Genomic DNA, 23,897 nt, shown 5'->3' with positions numbered 1-23,897 from the left:
TCTCCAAAATATGTCTGATTGTCCACTATTTATTTTATTTAACGCTACTGAGCTCCAATACCATCTCATTGCTATTTTGTAATTTCTTTCTTGGTATTTATTTTCTATGGATGTTTTATGGATTATTGAGAATATTTTCTCCCATTCTGTCTCCGATATTGATCTCCCTATTTCCTTTTGCCATTTTTTCATACCTGTTAACTCTCTAAGGGGTCCTGAAGGGAGTAATAAACCATATATCTTAGATAATTTTTTAGTTGTTTTTTGTTCATCTGTTAAAATGTAATCAAGTTTAGTATCTGAAATTCTGAATCACAATAGAAATTAATTTAAACAAATCCGCTCTACTGCAGAGTAGTCTTCCCGGTCACGATTGCAGAGTGACAGCGGTGAGAGCCGGCAATGTGGAGGACGGTCTATGTGGACAGCTTTACCCCAGATGCTGGCATACTTAGATGGGCCTCTTTTAATCATCAACCTTGTGAGTTGCTAAATGTTGAACCTTTATTAAATATAACCATATTGCTACACTTAGAGGCTCCTCTCTTCTCTTTTATACTCCTTGTATAATTATACTCTGTAGCTCCTGATGGATTTTGATTCTAATCCCCTTGTGGAGGCTTCCATTTGTAGATGGACATTTTATGGTTACACAACCTATCACATTGCTATAATCTTTTTATATGGACAATAAACTGAAGGACCTATGAATAAATGGTTGTGGAATGAATCATTTGATTTTCCATGATTTCTTATGGGGAAATTCGCTTTGATATACAAGTGCCTTGGATTACAAGCATGTTTCTGGAACGCATTAAGCTCGCAATCCAAGGTATTACTGTATATTACATAAAACAGACAGATGCAATCACTATGTACCTGGAGAGAATGATTTACTAAAGGCAAGTATGCTGTGCACTGCAAGTGCATTTGCTCTAGATCTGAGGTGAAGATCTGAAATGAGGGGAAGCACTGCTGATTTCTATCATCCAATCATGCACAAGCAAAAATGCTGTTTTTTGTTTTCCTTGCATATGATTAGGAAGCTTTACCTCATTTACTATGATCTGGAGCAAGTGCCCTTGCAGCGCACATTATTTTTGCCTTTAGCAAATCATCCCCATGGTGTGCATTGTAAATGTGTGTCTGAATATTTTTATTTTTTTAGTCCAAGAAGCTGTGAAATTCTGAACTTCTGACACATTTTCAACTTACCAAACAGATTTAACAAAAATGCTTTCAATGTTATATTCATTGAGTAAATAAGAGAAGATCATTGTTCGGGTTTACATTCACCTCAATTGAATATTTTACACAAAATAGACAGTTACAATCTCTATACACCCATTGGGGCTGATTTACTAAAGGCAAACAGATGGTGCACTTTGGAAAGTGCATTTGCACTCTGCAAGTGCAGTTGCTCCAGAGCTTAGTAAATGAGGTACAGTTTCACTTTACAACGCATACCCAATCACATGCAAGGGAAAAAAAAAAACAGCATTTTTGCTTACACATGATTGGATGATGGAAGTCAGCAGAGCTTCACCTCATTTAACTAGTTGCCGACCAGCCGCCGTCATTCTACGGCGGCAGGTCAGCTCTCCTGTGCGAGAGCCCGTAGCTCTACGTCGGCTCTTTTAGTGGCCACTAGGGGCGCGTGCGCGTGCCCCCCGCTCGTCCGTGACTCCCGTGCGGGTGCCCGGCGGGCGCGATCGCCGCCGGGCACCCGCGATTGCTCATTACAGAGCGGGGAACGGGAGCTGTGTGTGTAAACACACAGCTCCCGGTCCTGTCAGGGGGGGAAACTCTGATCCTCTGTTCATACAATGTATGAACAGAAGATCAGTGTTTCCCCTAGTGAGGCCACCCCCCCCCCCCCCACAGTAAGAACACACCCAGGGAACATACTTAACCCCTTCCCCGCCCCCTAGTGTTAACCCCTTCACTGCCAGTGGAATTTTTATAGTAATCCAATGCATTTTTATAGCACTGATCGCTATAAAAATGTCAATGGTCCCAAAAATGTGTCAAAAGTGTCCGAAGTGTCTGCCATAATGTCGCAGTACCGAAAAAAAATCGCTGATCACCGCCATTACTAGTAAAAACAATATATTAATAAAAATGACATAAAAATACCCCCTATTTTGTACACGCTATAACTTTTGCGCAAACCAATCAATAAACGCTTATTGCGATTTTTTTTTTTACGAAAAATATGTAGAAGAATACGTATCGGCCTAAACTGAGGAAAAAAAATGTTTTTTTATATATTTTTGGGGGATATTTATTACAGCAAAAAGTAAAAAATATTATTTTTTTTCAAAATTGTCGCTCTATTTTTGTTTATAGCGCAAAAAATAAAAACCGCAGAGGTGATCAAATACCACCAAAAGAAAGCTCTATTTGTGGGGAAAAAAAGGACCCCAATTTTGTTTGGGAGCCACGTCGCACGACCGCGCAATTGTCAGTTAAAGCGACGCAGTCCCGAATCGCAAAAAGTGCTCTGGTCTTTGGGCAGCAATATGGCCCGGGGGTTAAGCTCTGGTGCAACTGCTCTTGCAGAGTGCAACTGCACTTTGAAAAGTGCACAGACTATTTGACTTTAGTAAATCAACCCCATTGTGTTTCACACACATGGAAAATGTGTTTAGTTAGTCGTGCAGCCAATCACAGTTTGATCTTTAATTATCAGATAAGCCAAGCACTTGGCATGTTTCTAATTGCAATACTGAATGAATCATGGTAGTCTGTGCGTAAAGGGGATGCAAACCATTCTTGTGCATAATAGTCCAAGGCAAATGGTTGCCCTAGCCATTACACCTCCCAATTTTCTTTCATGTGACAGAAGAGAGGTGTTGACACACAAATGTACACAAACAGGCTCATTCACTATGGCAAAGACAAACATACAGTAATCTTTAGTAACAGAGGTGGACGGACTGGAACTTTTGGCCTGGAGGGTAAACACAACTATCTAACACTTTTATCGTATGACCAGTTTTCTGAGAGCTGAATAAAGGGCGTCACCAAAAGTGAGTCATGGAGCAATTGCTGGAAATGGTGGGTGCTGTCTTATGGGTCTGATCTTATTGTGAACTAACCTTTTAGAATACACATCTATATATATATATATATATATATATATATATATATATATATAAAATTGCTATTGTAAAGGATGCATTGTAAATGAACTACTGTGGGAAATGAATAAGAGTATTGCTGCTTTGTGAAAATAATACTGATTCCCCTAAAGAAAATATGATGCAATCATCACAAATTATCCCTATTAGTACTCTTCTGCTAACAAATAAGTACCCGTTGGTTCAGCAGAAAATTTCCAAACTCGTCCTTTGTTTCTTCGTCTCAAAATCTTCCCAATGATTATCGATTTTGTGCCCATTAACTGGCCGATAAACGAACGAACTGTCTAAATAACCGAATTTTGGCTGTTTTTTCGTATAGTGTATGGCCAGCATAAAAGTATGCTCTGCATCTGCTCCATCTTGATGCGGGTAGATTCACATTTATGAGAGTCCTCCCCCTTTCACAAAAGCTAATACCTTTTAGGCCCCTTTTTACACTGGGGCGGGAGGTGCGGTGGCGGTATAGTGCCGCTATTCCGCGGCAATTCAGACAGTATTCGGCCACTAGCGGTGCGGTTTTAACCCCCACTAGTGGCCGAAAAAGGGTTAAAATAGCAGCGGTGTCCCATTGTTTTTAATGGGAAGGAGCGGTGGAGGAGCGGTAAACACACCGCTCCTCTCACCGCTCCAAAGATGCTGCTAGCAGGACTGTTGGATCGGTCCCGCCAGCGCATCGTCTCAGTGTGAAAGCCCTCTGGCTTTCACACTGAGACTGCAGGGCATGAATTTTTCAGGCTCTATTTTTAGCGCTAAACCGCCTGAAAAACTCTTCAGTGTGAAAGGGGTCACTAGCTCATTATGAAATACTTACCTTACAACGAGTCGTCAGTAGCTCACCTGGTCCACACTGAGGCGTGTCTTCTGGGTATCGCGGCTCCAGCGCTGTGAGTTGCTGGAGCCGCGATGTCATCACTCCAGCGCATGCGTGGGAGACTTCTCTCCGGCAAGGTCCAGCGCCTGCTGGGCCTTCAGCCGAGAATCCCCGGTGCAGTCAGTGGCTCATTGCAAGGGGAATATCTCCTAAACTGTATAAGTTTAGAAGATAGTCTTTTTACCTACAGGTAAGCCTTATTATAGGCTTACCTGTAGGTAAAAGTTACAAAATGGACTATACAACCACTTTAACAGTAAAAATCAGTGCATTTTTCCACCACTCCCTCCAAAAGATGTTTCAGTTATGGTGCCTTTTATATTTCCTGACTCATGGTCCAGCAGGCACGGACAGGGACGTTTCCTTTCTTTCACAGTGCACCTGGTAACTCTACTGGCAGCTGGGAAGGATACAGAACAGGGTTCAGTATTGTTAGAGCTTGTTCCGCCGCTACGCCTCTAAAATGCTAGTGGTGATTCTGCCACAGCTCTCACCTCCACCCCTCCTCTTCTTCCTCTATGGCCTCTTCCTCTGCAGATTTGTCTTCTGAACCAGCAGTGCTCCATAGGCGTTCAAGGGGCTACGCATGCACTCAGGCAAAAAGATACCATGCAGTGCTTGAGTTGGTCTGCTTAGGGGACAGGAGCCCCACTGGTGCAGAGATTCTGTCAGCTCTGCAGGGACAGGCTCAGAGGTGGTTAACGCCGTGCCAGCTTCAGCCAAGAATGGTTGTATGCGACAACGGCACCAATCTCCTCTCTGCCCTCCGACAGGGACACTTAACCCATGTCCCCTGTTTAGCTCACGTCCTGAATTTGGTGGTGCAACGTTTTTTGAGCAGGTATCCAGGCTTACAGGATCTCCTGAGGCAGGCCAGGAAAGTCTGTGGTCATTTCCACCGGTCATATAATGCCAGTGCTCGGCTGGTTGACATTCAAAGAGAATGCAACCTGTCCAAGAACCCCCTCATTTGTGACATACCCACCAGTTGGAACTCAACGTTGGCAATGCTGCAGCGGCTGCACATGCAGCAGAGGGCCATCAATGAGTACCTGTGTAAGTATGGCACCAGGACAGGGTCAGGGGAGCTTGGCTTTTTTTTTGCCACGCCAAAGGCTACTGATCAAGGATGCATGCACTGTCCTGTCACCATTTGAGGAGGCCATGAGGATGGTGAGCAGGGACAGTGCATGCATCAGTGATACTGTCCCTCTTGTCTTCCTGTTGGAGCGCACACTTTGTGGAATAATGGACAGGGCCCTTGAGGCAGAACAGCGGGAGGAAAAGGAGGACTTCCTTACCTTTCAAGGCTACTTTTATCCAGATAGTATATAACACACAGGGAGAAGAGGAGGAGGAGGATTGTGTCAGCATGGAGGTGGAGGATAACACTCAGCAGCACTCTTCAAAGGATCATTTTCAGTCCCCAGAAACCCATGGAGATGTATGTGGCTGGGAGGAGGTGGTTGCGGATCATATGATCCTTAGTGACCCAGAGGACTCAGGATCTAATGCCTCTGCAATCTTACGCTGCATGGCCTCCCTGATCCTGCAAAGCCTGCGAAAGGACCCTGGGATTCGTGGTATCAAGGAGAGGGATCATCACTGGCTGGCAACCCTTCTTGATCCACGTTACAAGGGTAAGGTTGCAGAACTTATCCAGCCTTCGCAGAGGGAGCAGAGAAACATCTTCAGGAGGCCTTGAAGAAAGATTTGTGCAATGCGTTTCCAGAGCCTGGGAGGTTACAATTTCCTGGTGCTGGACAATGTGTTGCTGAGGCTTGGTTCAGTCACAGAAAGAGCGGTGGAGAAGGTTGACCGATGCCTATAGACAATTCTTCAGTCCTCAGCACCAAGGTCTGATCGGTTACAGGAACCATCGCTGGCGTCTGCATTACATGCTGCAGGAATCTATAGGGGCAAGATCAGACTTGGAGACCTTTCCAACAGAGCATCCACTGGGTTGCTGGGTCTTGAGGATGGACCACTGGCCAGAGCTTGCTCAATATGCAATTAAGCTACTGCCCTGTCCTGCATCCAGCGTTCTTTCTGAACGCACATTCAGTGCTGCTGGCGGCTTTGTAACTGATCACAGAGTGCGTCTGTCCACAGGCTCTGTTGATTGGCTCACATTCATAACAATGAATCAGTCTTGGATCACCAGCTCTCAAGCACCCGATGCTGATGTGACCAATTGATTTTTCTATGGATGTGGGATCACTTGAAGACTGCCTATGCTGTGTGACCATCCTATTATGCTGAGTGACTATCCTATTCCTCCTCAATCTTAATGATGCTAGCTTCTAAGAATATTTTTGGTTCAGGGCACCACCACCACCACTGCCTAAGGCCCAATTTTTCTGCTCCTGTTTAACCCCAATTTTCCACAGAGTATATAGGGCAGGCCGTATAGTATATACAGGTGGTCCCCTACTTTAAAACATCCGACTTACAAACAACTCCTACAAACGGAGGGAGACAACAGGAAGTGAGAGGAAATCTACCCCTTGGAAGGGAAATTCTTTCCTGTAATGCCGCGTACACACAATAATTTTTCGGGTTGTAAAAAACGTTTTTCAGGTTGTAGAAAAAAGCGATGTTTTTTTCAACTTCATCATTAAAACGGCCTTGCCTACACACTAGCAAAGCGCAGTGATGTACAACACGTACAACGGCACTATAAAGGGGAAGTTCCATTCGGATGACGCCACCCTTTGAGCTACTTTAGCTGATTTTGTGTTAGTAAAAGACGATTCACGCTTTTCTATCTGTTACAGCTCGATGAATGTGCTTACTCCATTACGAACGGTAGTTTTACCAGAACGAGCGCTCCCGTCTCATAACTTGCTTCTGAGCATGTGTGGGTGTTTCAGGTCGTTAACTACCGTATTTATCGGCGTATAACTCGCACAGGGATATAACACGCGCCCTAAGTTTAAGAGGGTAGTTTCAGGAAAAAAACTTTCCACAGCCCCCTGCGTATAACACACAGGCACAGGTTACCCTCTATTTTCAGGGTAAAAAAGTGAGTGTTTTACGCCAATAAATACAGTAGTTGCCGACCAGCCGCCGCCGTTCTACGCATAAAATTTTGAGTTAAAAATGTAATTCAAGTAGGGTTAGGTGTGGGTTTTGAGTGGGCAGACCGTTGCTAATATGTAATTTTGGTGGTACCCTGTTATGGTTCCTAGGGGTAAATTTCCTGGCTAAGTGCTGGCTTTATTGTTCAATTTTATAATATCCATGTCTGGACCACGTAAGGTACTTATCAGCCCTTGTAGTGAGACTTACATTTAAAGCAGTGCGTGCAGGGTCTATTTAACATTTTTTTGTGTGATTTTATATATATATATATATATATATATATGAATGAAAAACTTATACAGCGCGGCACATGCGAACTGAATCGCATGATTGACATTGGCCTAATGACTTTTTTTTGGTTATATTTATACATTAAAGCTAGTGTTGTTGCCCTTTACAGTGTTGACCATTATCTGTGATGCACCCCAAGAAACAATCTACATTTGTCAGGTTTCATCTGAGTTGGAAGACTTTTTTTCTCTTACCATGGAATGTGATGAATGGGTAATGACTCAGCATGTAAAGGGTAAATAGCATCTACACCAATATACAAGGTTTCTCATTACACTATTGTAGTGAGGGAGGGTGTCAGCATCGGGTTTCTCTTTGAATTGTGCTCAGGAATTCCATGGCATTTCACAAGTCGGACGCCTTCAACTGAGCAGTGAGCACCAAATTGAGGTAAGGAAGCCATTCTGAAACCAACACCAAATATTTTTTTTTATAATCCTATCAGCATCTGAAATGCATCAACCCACACAGAAATTGCACTTGTTATACAGTTTTGCAATATTTAACTTATCAAAGGTAACTCATGCATCAGTAATGATGTTTTTTTTTTATGCAGATCTAAGCATTTAATTTATTATTAGAGACATTATGTATACCTTTTATTCTGCTCACATTACATTAGGCCTAACCAGATGTATGAGGTACTTTTTCTTTTCTGTTCACAATTTCATTCAATATTTCAGTGGAATTTTAGCAAAATAATACTTTTCTCAGTTTGACTAAATTGCTTCTAGAACAATTTTTTTGTATTTTTTTTTTTTAGTGTGTGGTAAATGTCCGCCTATCCAGAAATGATTGTGACTTTACCTAATCCTTTGTTGTATTTTACTAAGTTAGCTGCAGTCTTTTTACACTATCATTAGCAGTGAAATGGATTCATGTTTTAGGAGCAGAAGTTGCAATCATTACACATCTGCAAACAGCCTGGTTTTAATCAGTTTATTTTCAGACTAGCAATTTTTACCAAGTATACTTCACATAGTTGTTACTAAACAAATCTTTTTATGAATATTACATTAGGTATGTATACACTGTGCTTATAAAATTACAAAACATTACTTCTAAGATTAGATTTGGATGTATTTAAACAAAAGATGGACAAATGACAATGGGCTGGATTCAAGAAGCAATTGCGCCTGTGTAACCATAGTTACACAGGCGCAATTGCTTACTTGCCCCGGCGTAACGAATGCTCCTAATTCAGGAACCTCGTTACGCCGACTGCAGCCTAAGATATGCGCGGCATAAGGCTCTTATGCCCGCATATCTTAGGCTGCATTCTTGCGATGGCCGCTAGGTGGCGTTCCCATTGTGCTCAGCGTATAGTATGCAAATTGCATACTAACGCCGATTCACAACGTTGCGCGAGCCCTGCGTACGCAGTTTACGTTGTTTCCGTACGGCGTCTTTCGCGTAAGGCTGCCCCTGCTATTAGCAGGGGCAGCCAATGTTACGTATACCCGTCGTTCCCGCGTCGCGAAATTTTAAATTTACTTAGTTTGCGTAAGTGATTCGTGAATGGCGCTGGACGCCATTCACGTTCACTTTGAAGTAAATGACGTCCTTGCGGGAACGCGCCTAATTTAAAGGATTCCCGCCCCCTACGGGATCATTTAAATTGCGCGCGCTTACGCCGGGCATTTTGCCGGTGCGCCCAAGCAATTTACGGAGCTACTGCTCCGTGAATCAAGGGCAGCGCAGTAATTTTGCGGGGCGCAGGGCAAAAACGTTGCCCTGCGCCTCCGTAAAAAAAGCGCAATTCTACCTGAATCCAGCCCACTAATTATAACAAATGCACCACTGCAATTTGTACACTAGTCCTTGTTTTCTTCATTTCGAGATCCATCCAGCAGTTTGTGGTGTAGCTGGCCATGAATGTTGTACTCATATTACAGAATTGGCTAAATGTAAAGTTTTTGTTACTTAGTGTAAGATTACAACACTGCATAGAAGGATTACAACAGAAGTCTTTTTATACTGAAGCCCTGTACACACAACTGGGATTCCCGGTGGTATAAAGTCCGCCGGGAATTCCGCATGAGCACTGTGCTGTTCATTCTGCTTGAAAGGACCAGAATGTGTATTTTTTTGTTGGGGGGGGTGTTAAGAACACTTTAATTAAACTTTGTGGGCCAGATTCAGGTAGATCCGCGCAATATTTGCGTGGGCAAAGGGCAACGATTTTTGCTCTGCACCCACGCAAATATTTTGATATGCCCGCGATTCACGGAGCAGTAGCTCCGTAAATTGCGCGGGCGCTATGCTAAATAGCCCGGCGTAAGGGCGCCTAATGTAAATGATCCCGCCGGGGGCGGGAATCATTTAAATTAGGCGCGCTCCCGCGCCGAGCGAACAGCGCATGCTCCGTCGGGAAACTTTCCCGACGTGCATTGCGGCAAATGACGTCGCAAGGACGTCATTTGCTTCTAAGTGAACGTGAATGGCGTCCAGCGCCATTCACGAATCACTTACGTAAACGACGTTAAATTTAAATTTCACGAGCGGGAAGGACGGCTATACTTTAGCATTGGCTGCCCCTGCTATAGCAGGAGCAACCTTGCGCTAATGTCGCCGTACGGAAACTCCGTACCTTGCGTGCGCAGGGCCCGCGCAACTTTTGTGAATCGGTGGTAGTATGCAATTTGCATACTATACGCCGATCACAATGGCCGCGCCCCCTAGCGGACAACGCAAGAATGCAGCCTGAGATATGAAGGCATAAGGAGGCTTATGCCTGTCATATCCTAGGCTGCAGTCCGCGTAGCGATGTTCCTGAATCAGGGGCATTCGCTACGCGGGAGCAAAACAGCTATTGCACCGCGCAACCTATGGTTGCGCGGGCGCAATAGCTTCTTGAATCTGGCCCTGTGTTTTTTTCAGCTCTTTAGCGCCACCCTTTGAGCAACTTCTGCTAATGTTGTGTTATGGTTAGCATCACTTCTGAGCATGTGTGTTTGTACTTTGGATTTTTTTTTCGAAGGATTTCTGTACACACCATCGGATAATCTACATAGCAACCAGCAACTGTTTTTTAATAAATATTTTGATTAGGCATTATAATGAACAATAAAGCTTAAGGGTCAGGAGTTTCATAAGGGATGAACGTTAATGAACATGCACCAAAATGCTTACACACGTATTTGGCCACAATCTGTTATGTGCGCCATGCCACACATGGACAGGAGGACCAGGTATTGTAACAGATATTACTGTAGGCATGGGGTTCATTTTACAGCTCAGGCTAGGTTAGGTGTTAAGGTTGGCATAGAGGTTAGGGTAAAGCTGAACTCTAGACAAACAGCTTTACAGTACATATAAAAGTTGTTTGTAATTTTGGCAAACTGGTCCTGAGATTTACACCACCCAGCCAGGTCCGTTCAATTTTCTTTACTGAAAATAGGCAAAAGAGCTTGGTCATCTCCCATTCCATCTCTGATTGGACAGAGAAGGAGCAGCATCACCCTTATCAGGTCACTGCCTATTTTTACCATGTCAGGATGTTCCTTATGCATGTATCTGGTCTGATTGGCTCAGAGTACTTCCTCTCTCTGTCCCATTTGAGTTCTATTGTACATTGAAAAACAAGAGGCTAATATCAAGATACTGGTTGCATTTTGTAATTTTTATAATGCAGGGCTCAAAATTTCAAGTCCTGAGCCACTAGCCAGGCCTCATGGGTTACTCGCCACCAGTTGCCCCACCCAACCCCTATCCTGCCCCGGCCCCTAATTCTGCCGCTAATCACGCCCTCATAACTTATCTCATGAAATGACACAAGTTTTATGCAGAATTAAGTTACAAAAAAAAAATATTAACAACAACTTTATCAGTTGCCCTCAGCACAGCCTCACCAGTGCCCATCAATGCAGGCTCACCTGTGCCCATCAATGCAGGCTCATCTGTGCCCATCAATGCAGGCTCACCTGTGCCCACCATTGCAGCATGACCTGTGCCCACCATTGCAGCCACACCATGCCCACCATTGCAGCTACACCATGCCCACCTTTGCAGCCTCACCATGCCCACCATTGCAGCCTCACTGTGCCCCCATTGCAGCCCCCCACTCCCAGGCAGCCCAGCTCGCAAGCCCTCATTTTCCACTCGCAAAATGCGAGTAGGCGAGTGGAAAATTTGAGGGCTGTTACAATGTATAATTATAACAAAACTGCATTAAATTGTGTTTTTGTAAAAATCGGGATTAAAAACTTGAGGGTTAAGAATCAGGCCATGCAGGAATTATAATGATTTTTTTTTCACTTTTTTTGGTACCGATACCCCCAGGCTGAATACTTTTGGCTACTACTACTTTTAGCACTGGAAGATATTGGTCTGCAAAAAACTGACCCATAAACAACAATAGAGAACCATACATGGTACACGTGCGGTTGACTCATTCTCACTTTTGTACACAGGGTGGTTGACGTTACAGCATGGAGGTTTTGTCAAGGTCAGAAGATCAGGAAAATTACAATGATTTTGACCCAAGAAAGTACCTAGACCAGTTTTACGCAGTAGATGAAGACCATAAAATGACAGAGGAGGCCATTTTCCTGTTCACGTTTATGAAAAATGTATTTTCATCTGGTAAGTAATACTGTTGCAAGTATAGTCACCTTGATGTCTATTCAGGTCTGGATGTAAGTATAGGCATTATTTTAGTTTGAAATCCCAATAATTTATTTAAAATGTAAGTTCACCTTCAGCACAAAAAATCAAGGGCCAGATCCTCAAAAGGTATACGCCGGCGTAACTGCTGTTACACCGTCGTATCCCTGTTTCTATCTTTGGAACTGATCCACAGAATCAGTTTCCATAGTTAGGCAGAAGATCCGACATGTGTAAGGGACTTACACTGCCGGATCTTAGGATGCAGTACCGCATCCGCCGCTGGGGGCATTTCGTGTCGAAATGCCGCCTCGGGTATGCAAATTAGCACTTACGGAGATCCACAAAGCTTTTACGCTTCGTTTTTTCTCCGTAAGTTTCAGTTTGCAAACGCAAAATTAGGGCTGCTTTTACAAAGTGTAAACTGTTTACACCATGTAAAAGCAGACCCTTCTGTCCAGCGACGCAATTTTTTTTTTGTTTTGAATTTTTTTTTTTTTCCCGTATTTTTTTTTTTCAGACGCAACTTTATTGACCCGACGCGATCCACAAAGCTCGGCGTAACGTAATTTCGCGCTATGCACGTCGGGAAAATTACGTCACAAGCATGCGCAGTACGGCCGTGCGGGAGCGCGCCTAATTTGAAGAGGAACGCCTTGCGCCGGTGGAATTTAAGTTACACAGCCGAAAATTTCTAGGTAAGTGCTTTGTGGATCGGGCACTTAGGTAGAAATTTTAAGGCAGTGTAACTTAAATGGAAAAATTTACGTTACGCCGGCTCTTTGTGGATCTGGCCCCAAATTCCTTCATAAATCATGCCTAAGACCTTTTTCCCATTGAGGCGTGGAGCCGCGGTGACGGTATAGCCGCGCTATTTGTAGCGCCGCTATATCGTCGTATTTACCGCGATATTCGGGCGCTAGCGGTGAGGTTTTAACCCCCGCTAGTGGCGGAAAAAGGGTTAATACCGCCCGTGTTGCGGGCGGTATTACCACGCTTTCCCATTGATTTCAATGGGAAGGCGCGGTATAGGAGCGGTGAACACACCGCTCCTATACCGCAGTAAAGATGCGGCTAGCAGGACTTTTGGAGCATTTCTGCTAGCGCGCCGCTTCAGTGTGAAAGCCTTCGGGCTTTCACATTGAACACTACAGGGCATGATTTTTCATGCGGTATAGCAGCGCTATTTTTAGCGCTGCACCGCATGAAAAACGCCTCAATGTGAAAGGGGCCTAACAATCGTAACCACTTCACGCAAATCGCGTACCCGTACATTGGTACTTTGAGCTAGCTGCCATAACACCAGTATTTTCAGGAACGGTGTGCATCTATCTTTAAGATAAAAGTGATCTCTGTTGGATTCGCAATTGAGATCACTTTTATCGGTGGTGGGAGAGGTGCCCACCCCCCTCCCACTGCGCTCGTGTCCTCTCCTCTGCTCACTGGAGCCATCGGTAGTGGCAGAGAAAGTTGCGTCTGCTCCCCTCACTGCCTGGATGCCGAATGAGAGGAAGATGGCCCCCACTCGGCTCCATAGCATTGGAGGGCGAAAGCGACATCAAATGTCACTTTTTCCCAAGGCTCTTTAGCCCAGGTTCACACTGGGCTGCGGGAATGAAGCCGTGTGAGTTCAGCTGAACCCGCACGATTTCAGTCCTGATTTCTGCACAGATGTCAATTTAAATGGCAGCCCAAAATCGCAAAAAGTAGTACTACTTTTGCTAATCCGTGCAGGGCCGCAGATGCAGCGTTGCACCGATTAGGATGGTGCCATTGCCGGCAAATGCCGCCGATTTGACATGCAATTTGACAAATGTGAACCAGGGCTAAAGGAGAAATTATTATAATTTTTTTTTTTTTTTTTTAAATTACATTTTCTTTATTGAATTTTAGTGTAAATATGAGATCTGCGGTCTTTTTGACCCCAGATATAGGGGCAGATCCACGTACAGCGGCGCATATTACCGCCGGGCGTAGCGTATCTAAGATACACTACGCCACCATAACTTACTTTATTTTTTCGAATCCTCAAAGAATGCGGCGGCGTAGTGTATCTTTGGCGGCGTAAGGGCGCACAATTCAAATCGATGTGATGGGGGCGTGTTTTATGTAAATACGTCGTGACCGGACGTAAACAACGTTTTTTTTTAACGGCGCATGCGCCGTCCGTGGGGGTATCCCAGTGCGCATGCTCGAAATTAAACTGGAACAAGCCAATGCTTACGACGGTGACGTCATTCTATGCAAATCCCTATTCACGAACAACTTACGCAAACGACGTAAAAAATTCAAATTACGTACAGTAACCCAAAGCCCCTCCCCGACCTCTAAGGGGCCCGGTGGTCCCCAGGGCCCTGGATGGCATCCCCTTTTTTTAATTTTTTTATTATAATAATAAAAAAATAAAACATTTTCAGCACCCAAAGCCCCCCCCCCCCGACCTCTAAGGGGCCCTGTGGTCCCCAGGGCCCCGTTTGGCACCCCCCTTCTTCTTTTTTCCGTCAGCACCTAAAGCCCTCCAGACCTCTAAGGGGCCCGGTGGTCCCCAGGGGACCCTTTTTTTTTTACAATATTCTTTTGTTAGTCAGCACCCAAAGCCCCCCCCCCCCATTATCAATTTGCGGCGACCCCCCCGCTTCCCAACTTGCGTCACCCCCCCCCCCCCACTTCTGCAGCACAGCCATGCCTGACTCTGTGTAAAAATTCCTGATGGCGGCCCTACCAGTAGCATATCCCACCCTGTTATTTTTTTTTAACTCTGAAGAATAGAAAAATAGCAGATTCAGGAGAGCATATGACTCACTCATCTTCTGGCTATGTGACAACATTAGTGTATAGTGATTGGGTCTCGTCGAGCCAAAAAGAGAGCATGTCTTCTTTTTCCTCGATGGGAATGGGGAAAATTGGCTCGCCGAGATCCTCGACAGCATAACAAGGAACTCGACGAACAAAACGATGTGTTTCGCCCGTCGAGTTCCCCGGTCGTGTGTACGAGGCTTCAGGAGGTATAGTAAAAGTATAAAATGTTATATTGTATAAAATATCCATGATAAAGACACGTACACACGATTGGACTTTCCAACGGGAATTGTGTGATGGCAGGATAATGTCGGATAATCTGACCGTTTGTATGCTCCATCGGACAATTGTTGTCGGATTTTCCGACAACAGATGTGGCATAGCATGTTTTACAATTTTCTGACAACAAATGTGTGATGTCGTATTATTTGATCGTGTTTACACAAGTCCGTCTGAGAAAAAAGTACAAACACTCATGCTCTGAACCAATGCTAACCATAAGACAACATTCGCAGAAGTTGCCCAAAGGGTGGCGCTGAAGAGCTGAAAAACCACGTAGTACATCTAGTACGTCACTACGTTCGTGTATGTTGGCCAACAATTTTGTGCCGTTTGTATGCAATACAAGATCACGGCCCACGCCCTTCGCACAAAATTCCATGGCTTTGTCTGATGGAAATTCGATCGCGTGTACAAGGCTTAAGAATGCAGCAGAGGCAGAGAACACAAGAAGTTCTCAGCTGTCAAAATTTCAAAAACAGATATGAATTTTTTTTTTATGGTAAATGTAAAAGACCAAACGGAACCAAATAAGATAAGTTCATTGTTGGGGTTTACATGTCCTTTAAAATTGTGAGCATGTTTGATTTCTTTTTTAGGTCATGTGGAAGGCAATAGTCTTATAGAGATTGGTGCCGGTCCCACCATATGTCACATTCTGTCTGCCTGTGAAAACTTCAAGCAAATATACCTTACAGATTATTTAGAAAGAAACCTGCAAGAAATAGAGAAATGGATAAAAGGTGATAAGGAGGCCTTTGATTGGTCTCCACATCTGAAGTGTGTCTGTGACCTTGAAAACCACAGGTATGTACTAAACATCTATTAATGCACAATAGTTATAGATGAGTTCCTATGAGGCTGGAACTCCAACAGAGTTGCTGATTTTATCATTCGCCCACCATTGCTCATTCGCTGAAAAAACGAAAAACATATGTTTTATTAAAAGTTTTTCTTTTCTCCCTACAATATCAGTCAAGTGCTCTCCAATCCTATCTTGCTGCTCCCTCTTGCCTACATACATTTTTACACATTGACAGCTGATCTGATTCTGTTCTCATCTAGGCATCCCGTATCGTGGGCAGAATCACCACGATTCTGCCTGCGATCCAGAATCACGGCAAATCGCTGGACGACCCCTGTCACTTTCAATGGCACCTTGATCATGGTGCGATTTTTTGGCGCGATTGTTGCCCGACCTGAGGTCAGGCACTGATGTTAAACAAGAAGGCCTGGCTCACAGTCTCCGCTCTACTTTATCCCAAAGATGTTATATCAAGTCAGGCCTCGTACACACGACCGAGTTTCTCGGCAAAAACCAGCAAGAAACTTGCTGGGAGATATTTTTTTGCCGAGGAAACCGGTCGTGTGTACATTTTCGTTGAGGAAACGTTTGAGAAACTCGACGAGCCAAAAAGAGAGCAAGTTCTCTATTTCCTCGATGGGAATGGAGAAACTTGCCTTGTCGAGTTCCTCGGCAGCCTGACAAGGAACTCGACGAGGAAAACGATGTGTTTCGCCCGTCGAGTTCCTCGGTCGTGTGTACGAGGCTTCAGTCATGTTCCTCAACCTCACACTCGCTCATCCATGTCTTAACCTCCCTGGCGGTAATCCAGAGTCTGGCTCAGGGTGGAATTCCAGTACCATTAGCGGGAATCCCTGCGCCCGACTCTGGATCGCATCTCAGTATCCAGGCATGGTTACTTACCTTGTCCCCTGGATCCTGCGATGTCTCCCCGCTGTGTGAGCGAGGTGTGTCCTCCTCTGCACGATTCACACAGTGCCCGAGTGCCGCCGAGCTCCGTTCCCTGCAAAGTTATGACGCACGGGAGCGAAGATCGGCGCCAAATTCAAAAAAGTAAAAACACAATACACATACAGTATACTGTAATCTTACAGATTACAGTAATGTATAAAATAATTACACACCCCCTTTGTCCCTAGTGGTTTGTCCAGTGCCCTGCATGCACTTTTATAGGGCATAGTATAGTATAGTATACACTATGCGATTACTAAAAGACCTGGAACATCTTTGGGTGCCCCAAGGATAGTAGTAATGCGGCGCATATAACGTGCAGTGGCAAACAATATGTTTTGCCAAAATGCTCTTGTTGACATCACCGCCTAGCCTCCCAGTGGTGCTGAACCTGCCCCCAAAGAGGCGCCCGCAGCTCCCGGACGGAAAGAGATTTGTGTGTAACTATCTTCATTACATGAGGAGCCACAGCCCGTTCGGGATAATTTGTCCAGGTTTCAGGCGGACTGAAACCTGGACACATGATTTAAAACCCAGACTGTTCGGGTGAATCCTGGATAGATGGCAACCCTACTATATTTACCCCTTTATTGCTGGGCCATTTTTCAGTTTTCAGTCCTGTGATATTTTAACTGACAATTACTTGGCCATGTATCACTGTACCCAGCCCTCAAAAATCCACTCGCCTGCTCGCATTTTGCGAGTGGATTCTGAGGTCTGGCGAGAAAAGGCGGCCTGGGAGTCGGGAGGGGTGAGCCGTGAGCCTGTGTCAAATGGGAGTCCTTCTCCCAGCGATCACCGAGGCCGGAGGGGGAAGAGAGAGAGAGAGACACCCAGGTGTTCAGAGCGCAGCGGGGGGGAACAGAGAAAACAGCTTTCATTTCAATAGCCGTGTTCCCCACCGCTCGCTGTCAGATATAGCCCCGCCCCCTGGTCCCCGGACTTTGATTGACAGATCACCCATCACTGGGATTGGACAGGTGATCTGTCTATCAAAGTTCCCCCGGCCAGGGTCGGGGCTGTATATGACGTTGCGCGGCGGGAACACGGCTATTGAAATGAAAGCTGTTATCACTGTGTTCCCCCGCTGCACTCTGATCACCTGGGCGGCTCTCCTGTTCCTCTCCTCGGCTGCACAGGTAGGCTGCAAGGTGGACACAAGGCTCCATGGTGGGCACTGGGCACACGGCTGCAAGGTGGACACAAGGCTCCATGGTGGGTACTGGGCACACAGCTGCAAGGTGGACACAAGGCTCCATGGTGGGCACTGGGCACACGGCTGCAAGGTGGACACAAGACTGCATTGGTGAGCACTGGGCACACGGCTGCATGGTGGACACAAGACTGCATTGGTGGGCCCTGGGCACACAGCTGCATGGTGGACACAAGACTGCATTGGTGGGCACACGGCTGCATAGTGGACACAAGACTGCATTGGTGAACACACGGCTGCATTGGTGGGCACAAGACTGCATTGGTGGGCACTGGGCACACGGCTGCATGGTAGACACAAGACTGCATGGTAGTCACTGGGCACACGGCTGCAGGGTGGACACAAGGCTGCATTCGTGGGCACACAGCTGCATGGTGGGCACACGGCTGCATTGGTAGACACAAGGCTGCATTGGTGGGCACAAGGATGCATGGTGAACACAAGACTGCATTGGTGGGCACAAGGCTGCATGGTGGACACAAGACTGCATTGGTGGGTACTTGGCACACGGTTGCATGGTGGACACAAGACTGCATTGGTGAGCACCTGGCTGCATGGTGGCCACTGGGCACACCGGTGCATTGGTGGGCACACGGCTGCATTGGTGGGCGCTAGGCTCAAGGCTGCATTGGTGGGCACAAGGCTGCATTGGTGGGCACACGACTGCATTGGTGGGCACTAGGCTGCATTGGTGGGCACTAGGCTGCATTGGTGGGCACTAGGCACAAGGCTGCATTGGTGGGCACAAGGCTGCATTGGTGGGCACAAAGCTGCATTAGTGGACACTAGGCACAAGGCTGCATGGTGGACACACGCAGCCTGCATTGGTGGGCACGGAATTAGTTGTTGTTAATATTTATTTTAATAACTTAATTCTGCATAATACATTTGAGTGTCATTTTATGAGAGCGTGTTTAGGGGCGGAATTAGGGGCGGGCTGGGTGGGACAACTGGTGGCAAGTAACCCTTGAGGCCTGTCAAGTAGCTCAGGACTTGAGCCCTGACCGTACCCAAATTAATTCTATATCATTTCAGACAGACATTCTTTTGGTGGTATTTCTATAGTAGAAAAAAAAACTGTGGTTATTAAAGGAAGAAACCTGTTTCCTTTTACTTTTGTTATAAAACATATCAAATAAAATTGCCAGAACAGAACAAGCACCCCTGACATGAACCCTTTTTGAATAGTAGACACCCCAAGATGATCTAATTTTTTATCACATTTTTTTTAAATAAAAAAAAAGTTGGCATTGAGGTGGATAAAACGTGAAGATTGGTAATAGTGCACTAGATACAGCTGTGTCAAAGGTCAGGAGTTGATGGGGTCAAGGTACAGGTCACATACAGTGGGAGGATGGAGATGAGAGGTTTAATGGTCAGATGTGCAAGATAAGGGAGGTGAAGGGTTAATATACAAGTCAATAGAGATAGGATGGGGATCAGATTTACAGGGTAGGAAGGGAAGGTGAAAAGTATAAAATAAATAATGACCCCCCCCCCCCCCCCCAAAAACGGCTACTTTCCCCTGTTGTGAAAGGAAGGGGTGGACCCTTAGATGTAAACAGTAATATTGTTTTACATACAGTATATGGTTCACGGCTCAGTTCAGAGACTGTGTACAGTGCAACTCTGCACCATGTGTTTGCTGTGGTGAACAATCACAGCAATCACATGATACAGAGCCACTCAGATCAGCTCTGTACATTGTGGGCTAGATTCACATAGATCAGCGGATCTTTAGATCCGCATGATCTATGTGATTTAAGATACGCTGCCGCAAGTTTGAGAGGCAAGTGGGTAATTCACAAACCACTTACCTCCAAACTTGCGGCGGCGGATCGTAAAACCCCCGGCGGAATTCAAATTCCGCGGCTAGGGGGAGTGTACTATTTAAATCAGGCGCGTCCCCACGCCGATTTAAATGATCATGCGCCGTCCGCGAAATTTCCCGGCGTGCATTGCTCCCACTGACGTCGCTAGGACGTCAGTGGTTTCGGCGTGAGCGTAACTTGCGGCGCGCGGGTTTCTGAATCGGCGTACGCAAACGACGTAAAAAAAACAAAAATCGACGCGGGAACGACGGCTATGCTTAACATTGGCTGCGCCTCATAGAAGCAGGGGTAAGTATACGCCGGGAAAACCGCTACGGAAACGTCGTAACAACACTGCGTCGGGTCCGCGTACGTTCGTGAATTGGCGTATCTCGCTGATTTACATATTTCTCAGCGTAAATCAGCGAGAACGCCCCCCCGCGCCATTTTTAAATTGCAGGTAAGATCCGACGGTGTAACACAGTTACACCTGTCGGATCTTAGGCATATCTATGCGTAACTGATTCTATGAATCAGGCGCATAGATACGACCGGCCTAAGTCAGAGATACGACAGCGTATCAGGAGATACACCATCGTATCTCTCTGTGAATCTAGCCCTGTGTCTGTGAACTGAGCTGTCTGATGATGATTCGGATTACAATGGGTGCAACAGCTGCCAAAGGGTAATTTCTGGAGTAACATGTATTAACCTATGGTGTTACAATAATAATTCATATTGCTTTCGCATTATCAGTGCTGGGTTTAGTGCAAAAATCCATCTTTAAAAAAATGAATTTCAATTGTCTCTGGTAGCTTTGATAAAATAAAAATATAGTTTTAAAATCCCTGTAGTGATTCTAATATTCTCAATTCTAGGTCCACAGAGGAGGAAAAGGCCGAGAAGATCCGCAGGAAAGTCTCACTCATGAAGTGTGATGTCACCAAAGCCAATCCCCTAGAACCAAATTCCCTTCCCCTGACCGACTGTGTGATTGTCGCTGCGTGTCTCATCTGTGCTTGCAAGACTGTTGAAGAATTTAAAACCGCCCTGAAAAACATTGTATCTCTGATCAGACCCGGGGGTCATCTAATTGTCAATGATTATTTAGGAGCCTCCTATTACTTGGTCGGCAAGGCAAAGTTTTCAGTTCTGTCACTTGATGAAAATATTTTGCGAGAGGCGGTGACTGAGAGTGGATGTGAGATTCAGGAGTTTGCAACGTTTACTGATTTACAATTTCCAGATGAAGTGTTTAATTGTAACGTTTCTTTCTGTCTTCAAGCCCGCAAACATTGAAGCCGTAGAGGGAAACAATAAAAAGAGGCAAAATTGACTTTAAAGGAGACGTCCAGCCTGAGCTTGTTTGGCTGGGCTTCTCCTATGGGTCATAGGAGTCCAATACGTTTTGCGCTCCTGTGACCCGTTTTCAGACCGCTCTCTGCTGACGTCACAGGAATCAGTCCAGGTACCGCATCATCACAACAATAAAGTCTGGATCCGCCAGGTGACTGGACTGATACCCATCTCAACGAGCTGCTGAGAGCCTAAGACGGCCACTCTCCGCCCCTCCACAGCTTAGCGCTCCATTAAGCGCAGGGGGGGGGAGGCAGAGCGCATTGATTGACCATCAGCAGCTCTCTGCTCGGGGAGCCGAGAGAAACGAGCCATAAGTAGAACTGATGAAGGCCAATGAGAGGCCGACACGCAGTTAGAAGAGAGGAGTCTTATCTGTGATGTCAAGCGAAGCACCTTGAGTCTAAATCTGCGGTGGATGAGCTGGTGATTTGATACATGCTGTTTTTATTGTTATTTCTTGTAAGTGTAACTTTTTAGGGGGGCTTTTTTAATAAATTCAAAAGCAGAGAAGACTATGGTATTTGTGTTTTTTGTTTCATGTCCTTAACCCCCTGGATAAGTGGAATTGATTATTAAAAAGTGAATGGAGAAGGTGGTGTTTGGAGACAATTTATACGTTGATTACCCACACAGAGGTGCAGTCTAGAGACTGTAGGAATTGTTACCATTGGTAAAGTGGACTGATCGTGGTGGACACATGGAGTGATCTGTCTATGAGTTTTATATTCATCCTTGAGGTGAGCAGGCATTTTAGCAGGTTGTGGTGTGCACTGAATATTGGATCCATTAAAATAGGATTTTTCACAGCGGTGACAGCTTTGGAAACCTACACATGATCTGTTTTTTATAATTTATTTATTTTCTTTTTTCATGAATTGTTTGTTTAATTATTTGCTTATATACGATTTATAGATATGCAGCACTGCACTATTTTCACACAATCAAGCTACTAGCCTGTCCTGCATCCAGCGTTCTTTCTTTTTTGAATCCCTGAACAGACATTTAGTGCTGCTGGAGGGTTTGTAATGGCGCCTGTCCACAGACTCCGTAGATAGGCTTACATTTATCAAAATGAATCAGTCCTATCAAGCCCCTTTTGCTAGTGATCTGGGATCACTTGAAGACTGCCTATGCTGTCTATCCTATTCCTGAATCTTTATTATGCTAGCTTCCAACAATATATTTGGTTTAGGGCACCACCAACACCTAATGCCGCGTACACACCATCACTTTATGGGATGAAAAAAAACGACGTTTTAAATAATGAAATAAAACAACGTTTTTGAAACTTCATTTTAAAAAACGACGTTGCCTACACACCATCGTTTTTTCAAAATGCTCTAGCAAAGCGCGGTTACGTTCAGCACATTTTTCCATTTAAGCTAGCTTCATAACTTGCTTCTGAGCATGCGCAGGTTTAAAAACTTTGTTTTAAATGTCGTTTTGCCCACACACTATCATTTTAATTGACACAAAAAACGACGTTTTGAAAAACGACACAAAAAATTGAAGCATGCTTCAATTTTTTTTTGTCGTTTTTCACAAGACATAAAACAAAGTTTTCCCCCACACACGGTCATTTTATTTGACGTTTTTCAAAATGTTTTTTTTTTTTCATCACATAAAGTGATGGTGTGTACGCGGCATAAGGCCCAATTTTTCTGCATCTGTTCAACGGGTGCATGTAATTTACATTTTTTTGCACATTTTTAACAGCAGAACCCATTCCTGCGCCCAACAAGAGTAACTGTGAGGGGTTACCCTAGAGAGTTTATACTGTGATTGGCCAGCCAAATAAACTCAAGGTGCAGAGCCACTCTGATTAGCTCTGTACATTGTGTTTGTGATCTGAGCTAATTACAGCTCAATTACTTACGCCTCGTAGGTAAGAGAGCTGCCGCTCCAGGTGAGCTCACTAGGGTAATTGATGTCCACTCAGAAGCAGATGGGTGCTGGCAATGCACAGGATGTGCAAAAACAATAAGGATATGGACAGCCGCACTCCAGTAACTTGAAAAAGACGTGCCCTTTATTGGGTACAGGAAAAAATGCACTACAGATATCAGCACACAGTGGGATAAACAGCTGACGCGTTTCGCATTGAGTGTCAATGCTTAATCATAGCTCAGCTATGATTAAGCATTGACACTCAATGCGAAACGCGTCAGCTGTTTATCCCACTGTGTGCTGATATCTGTAGTGCATTTTTTCCTGTACCCAATAAAGGGCACGTCTTTTTCAAGTTACTGGAGTGCGGCTGTCCATATCCTTATTGTTTTTGTACTTACGCCTCGTACACACGACCAAGGAACTCGTCGGAAAAGATACATTGTTTTCCTCGACGAGTTCCTTGTTAGCCTTGTCGAGGAACTCGACAAGCTTGCTTTGCGTACACACTGTCAAGACAAAATCTCCTCACTCAAACACGGTGACGTACAACACATACAATAGCAGGGGAAGTTCGATTCCACTGGCACAACCCTGGGGGCTGCTTTTGCTAATCTCATGTTACTGTGTGTTAAGTAAAAGTTTGGTAAGAGACGATTTGCACTTTTCAGTCTGTTACAGCGTGAAAAATGTGTTATCTCTATTACAAACGCTACTTTTACTCCCAACTCATACCTTTCTGAGCATGCGCGGGTTTCTTAGCATACACACGCTCGAGTTTCTCATCAAAAACCAG

General features: G+C 45.0%; 1 protein-coding gene across 1 annotated transcript; it reads left to right on the top strand.

Moving 5' to 3' along the window:
- The first annotated feature begins 7,664 nt into the window (after positions 1-7,664).
- LOC120915499 (nicotinamide N-methyltransferase-like) lies at positions 7,665-21,693 on the top strand. The gene is made up of 4 exons (XM_040326061.1): positions 7,665-7,782; positions 11,805-11,976; positions 15,675-15,882; positions 20,734-21,693. The coding sequence occupies exons 2-4, from the start codon at positions 11,823-11,825 to the stop codon at positions 21,152-21,154; spliced, it is 783 nt and encodes a 260-aa protein (XP_040181995.1). The 5' UTR covers positions 7,665-7,782; positions 11,805-11,822; the 3' UTR covers positions 21,155-21,693.
- The last annotated feature ends 2,204 nt before the right edge of the window (positions 21,694-23,897 follow it).

Source organism: Rana temporaria, chromosome 10 (genome assembly GCF_905171775.1).
Source record: "Rana temporaria chromosome 10, aRanTem1.1, whole genome shotgun sequence".
NCBI lineage: Eukaryota > Metazoa > Chordata > Amphibia > Anura > Ranidae > Rana > Rana temporaria.
Note: the sequence above shows the minus strand (reverse complement) of the source record. Positions and strands in the feature narration are given on the sequence as shown.

Coding starts and splice junctions, on each gene's coding strand:
- LOC120915499 (XM_040326061.1), top strand. CDS start 11,823: ATGGAGGTTTTGTCAAGGTCAGAAGATCAGGAAAATTACAATGATTTT. Junction 11,977..15,674: donor GAAAAATGTATTTTCATCTG/GTAAGTAATACT, acceptor TTTCTTTTTTAG/GTCATGTGGAAGGCAATAGT. Junction 15,883..20,733: donor TGTGACCTTGAAAACCACAG/GTATGTACTAAA, acceptor TCTCAATTCTAG/GTCCACAGAGGAGGAAAAGG.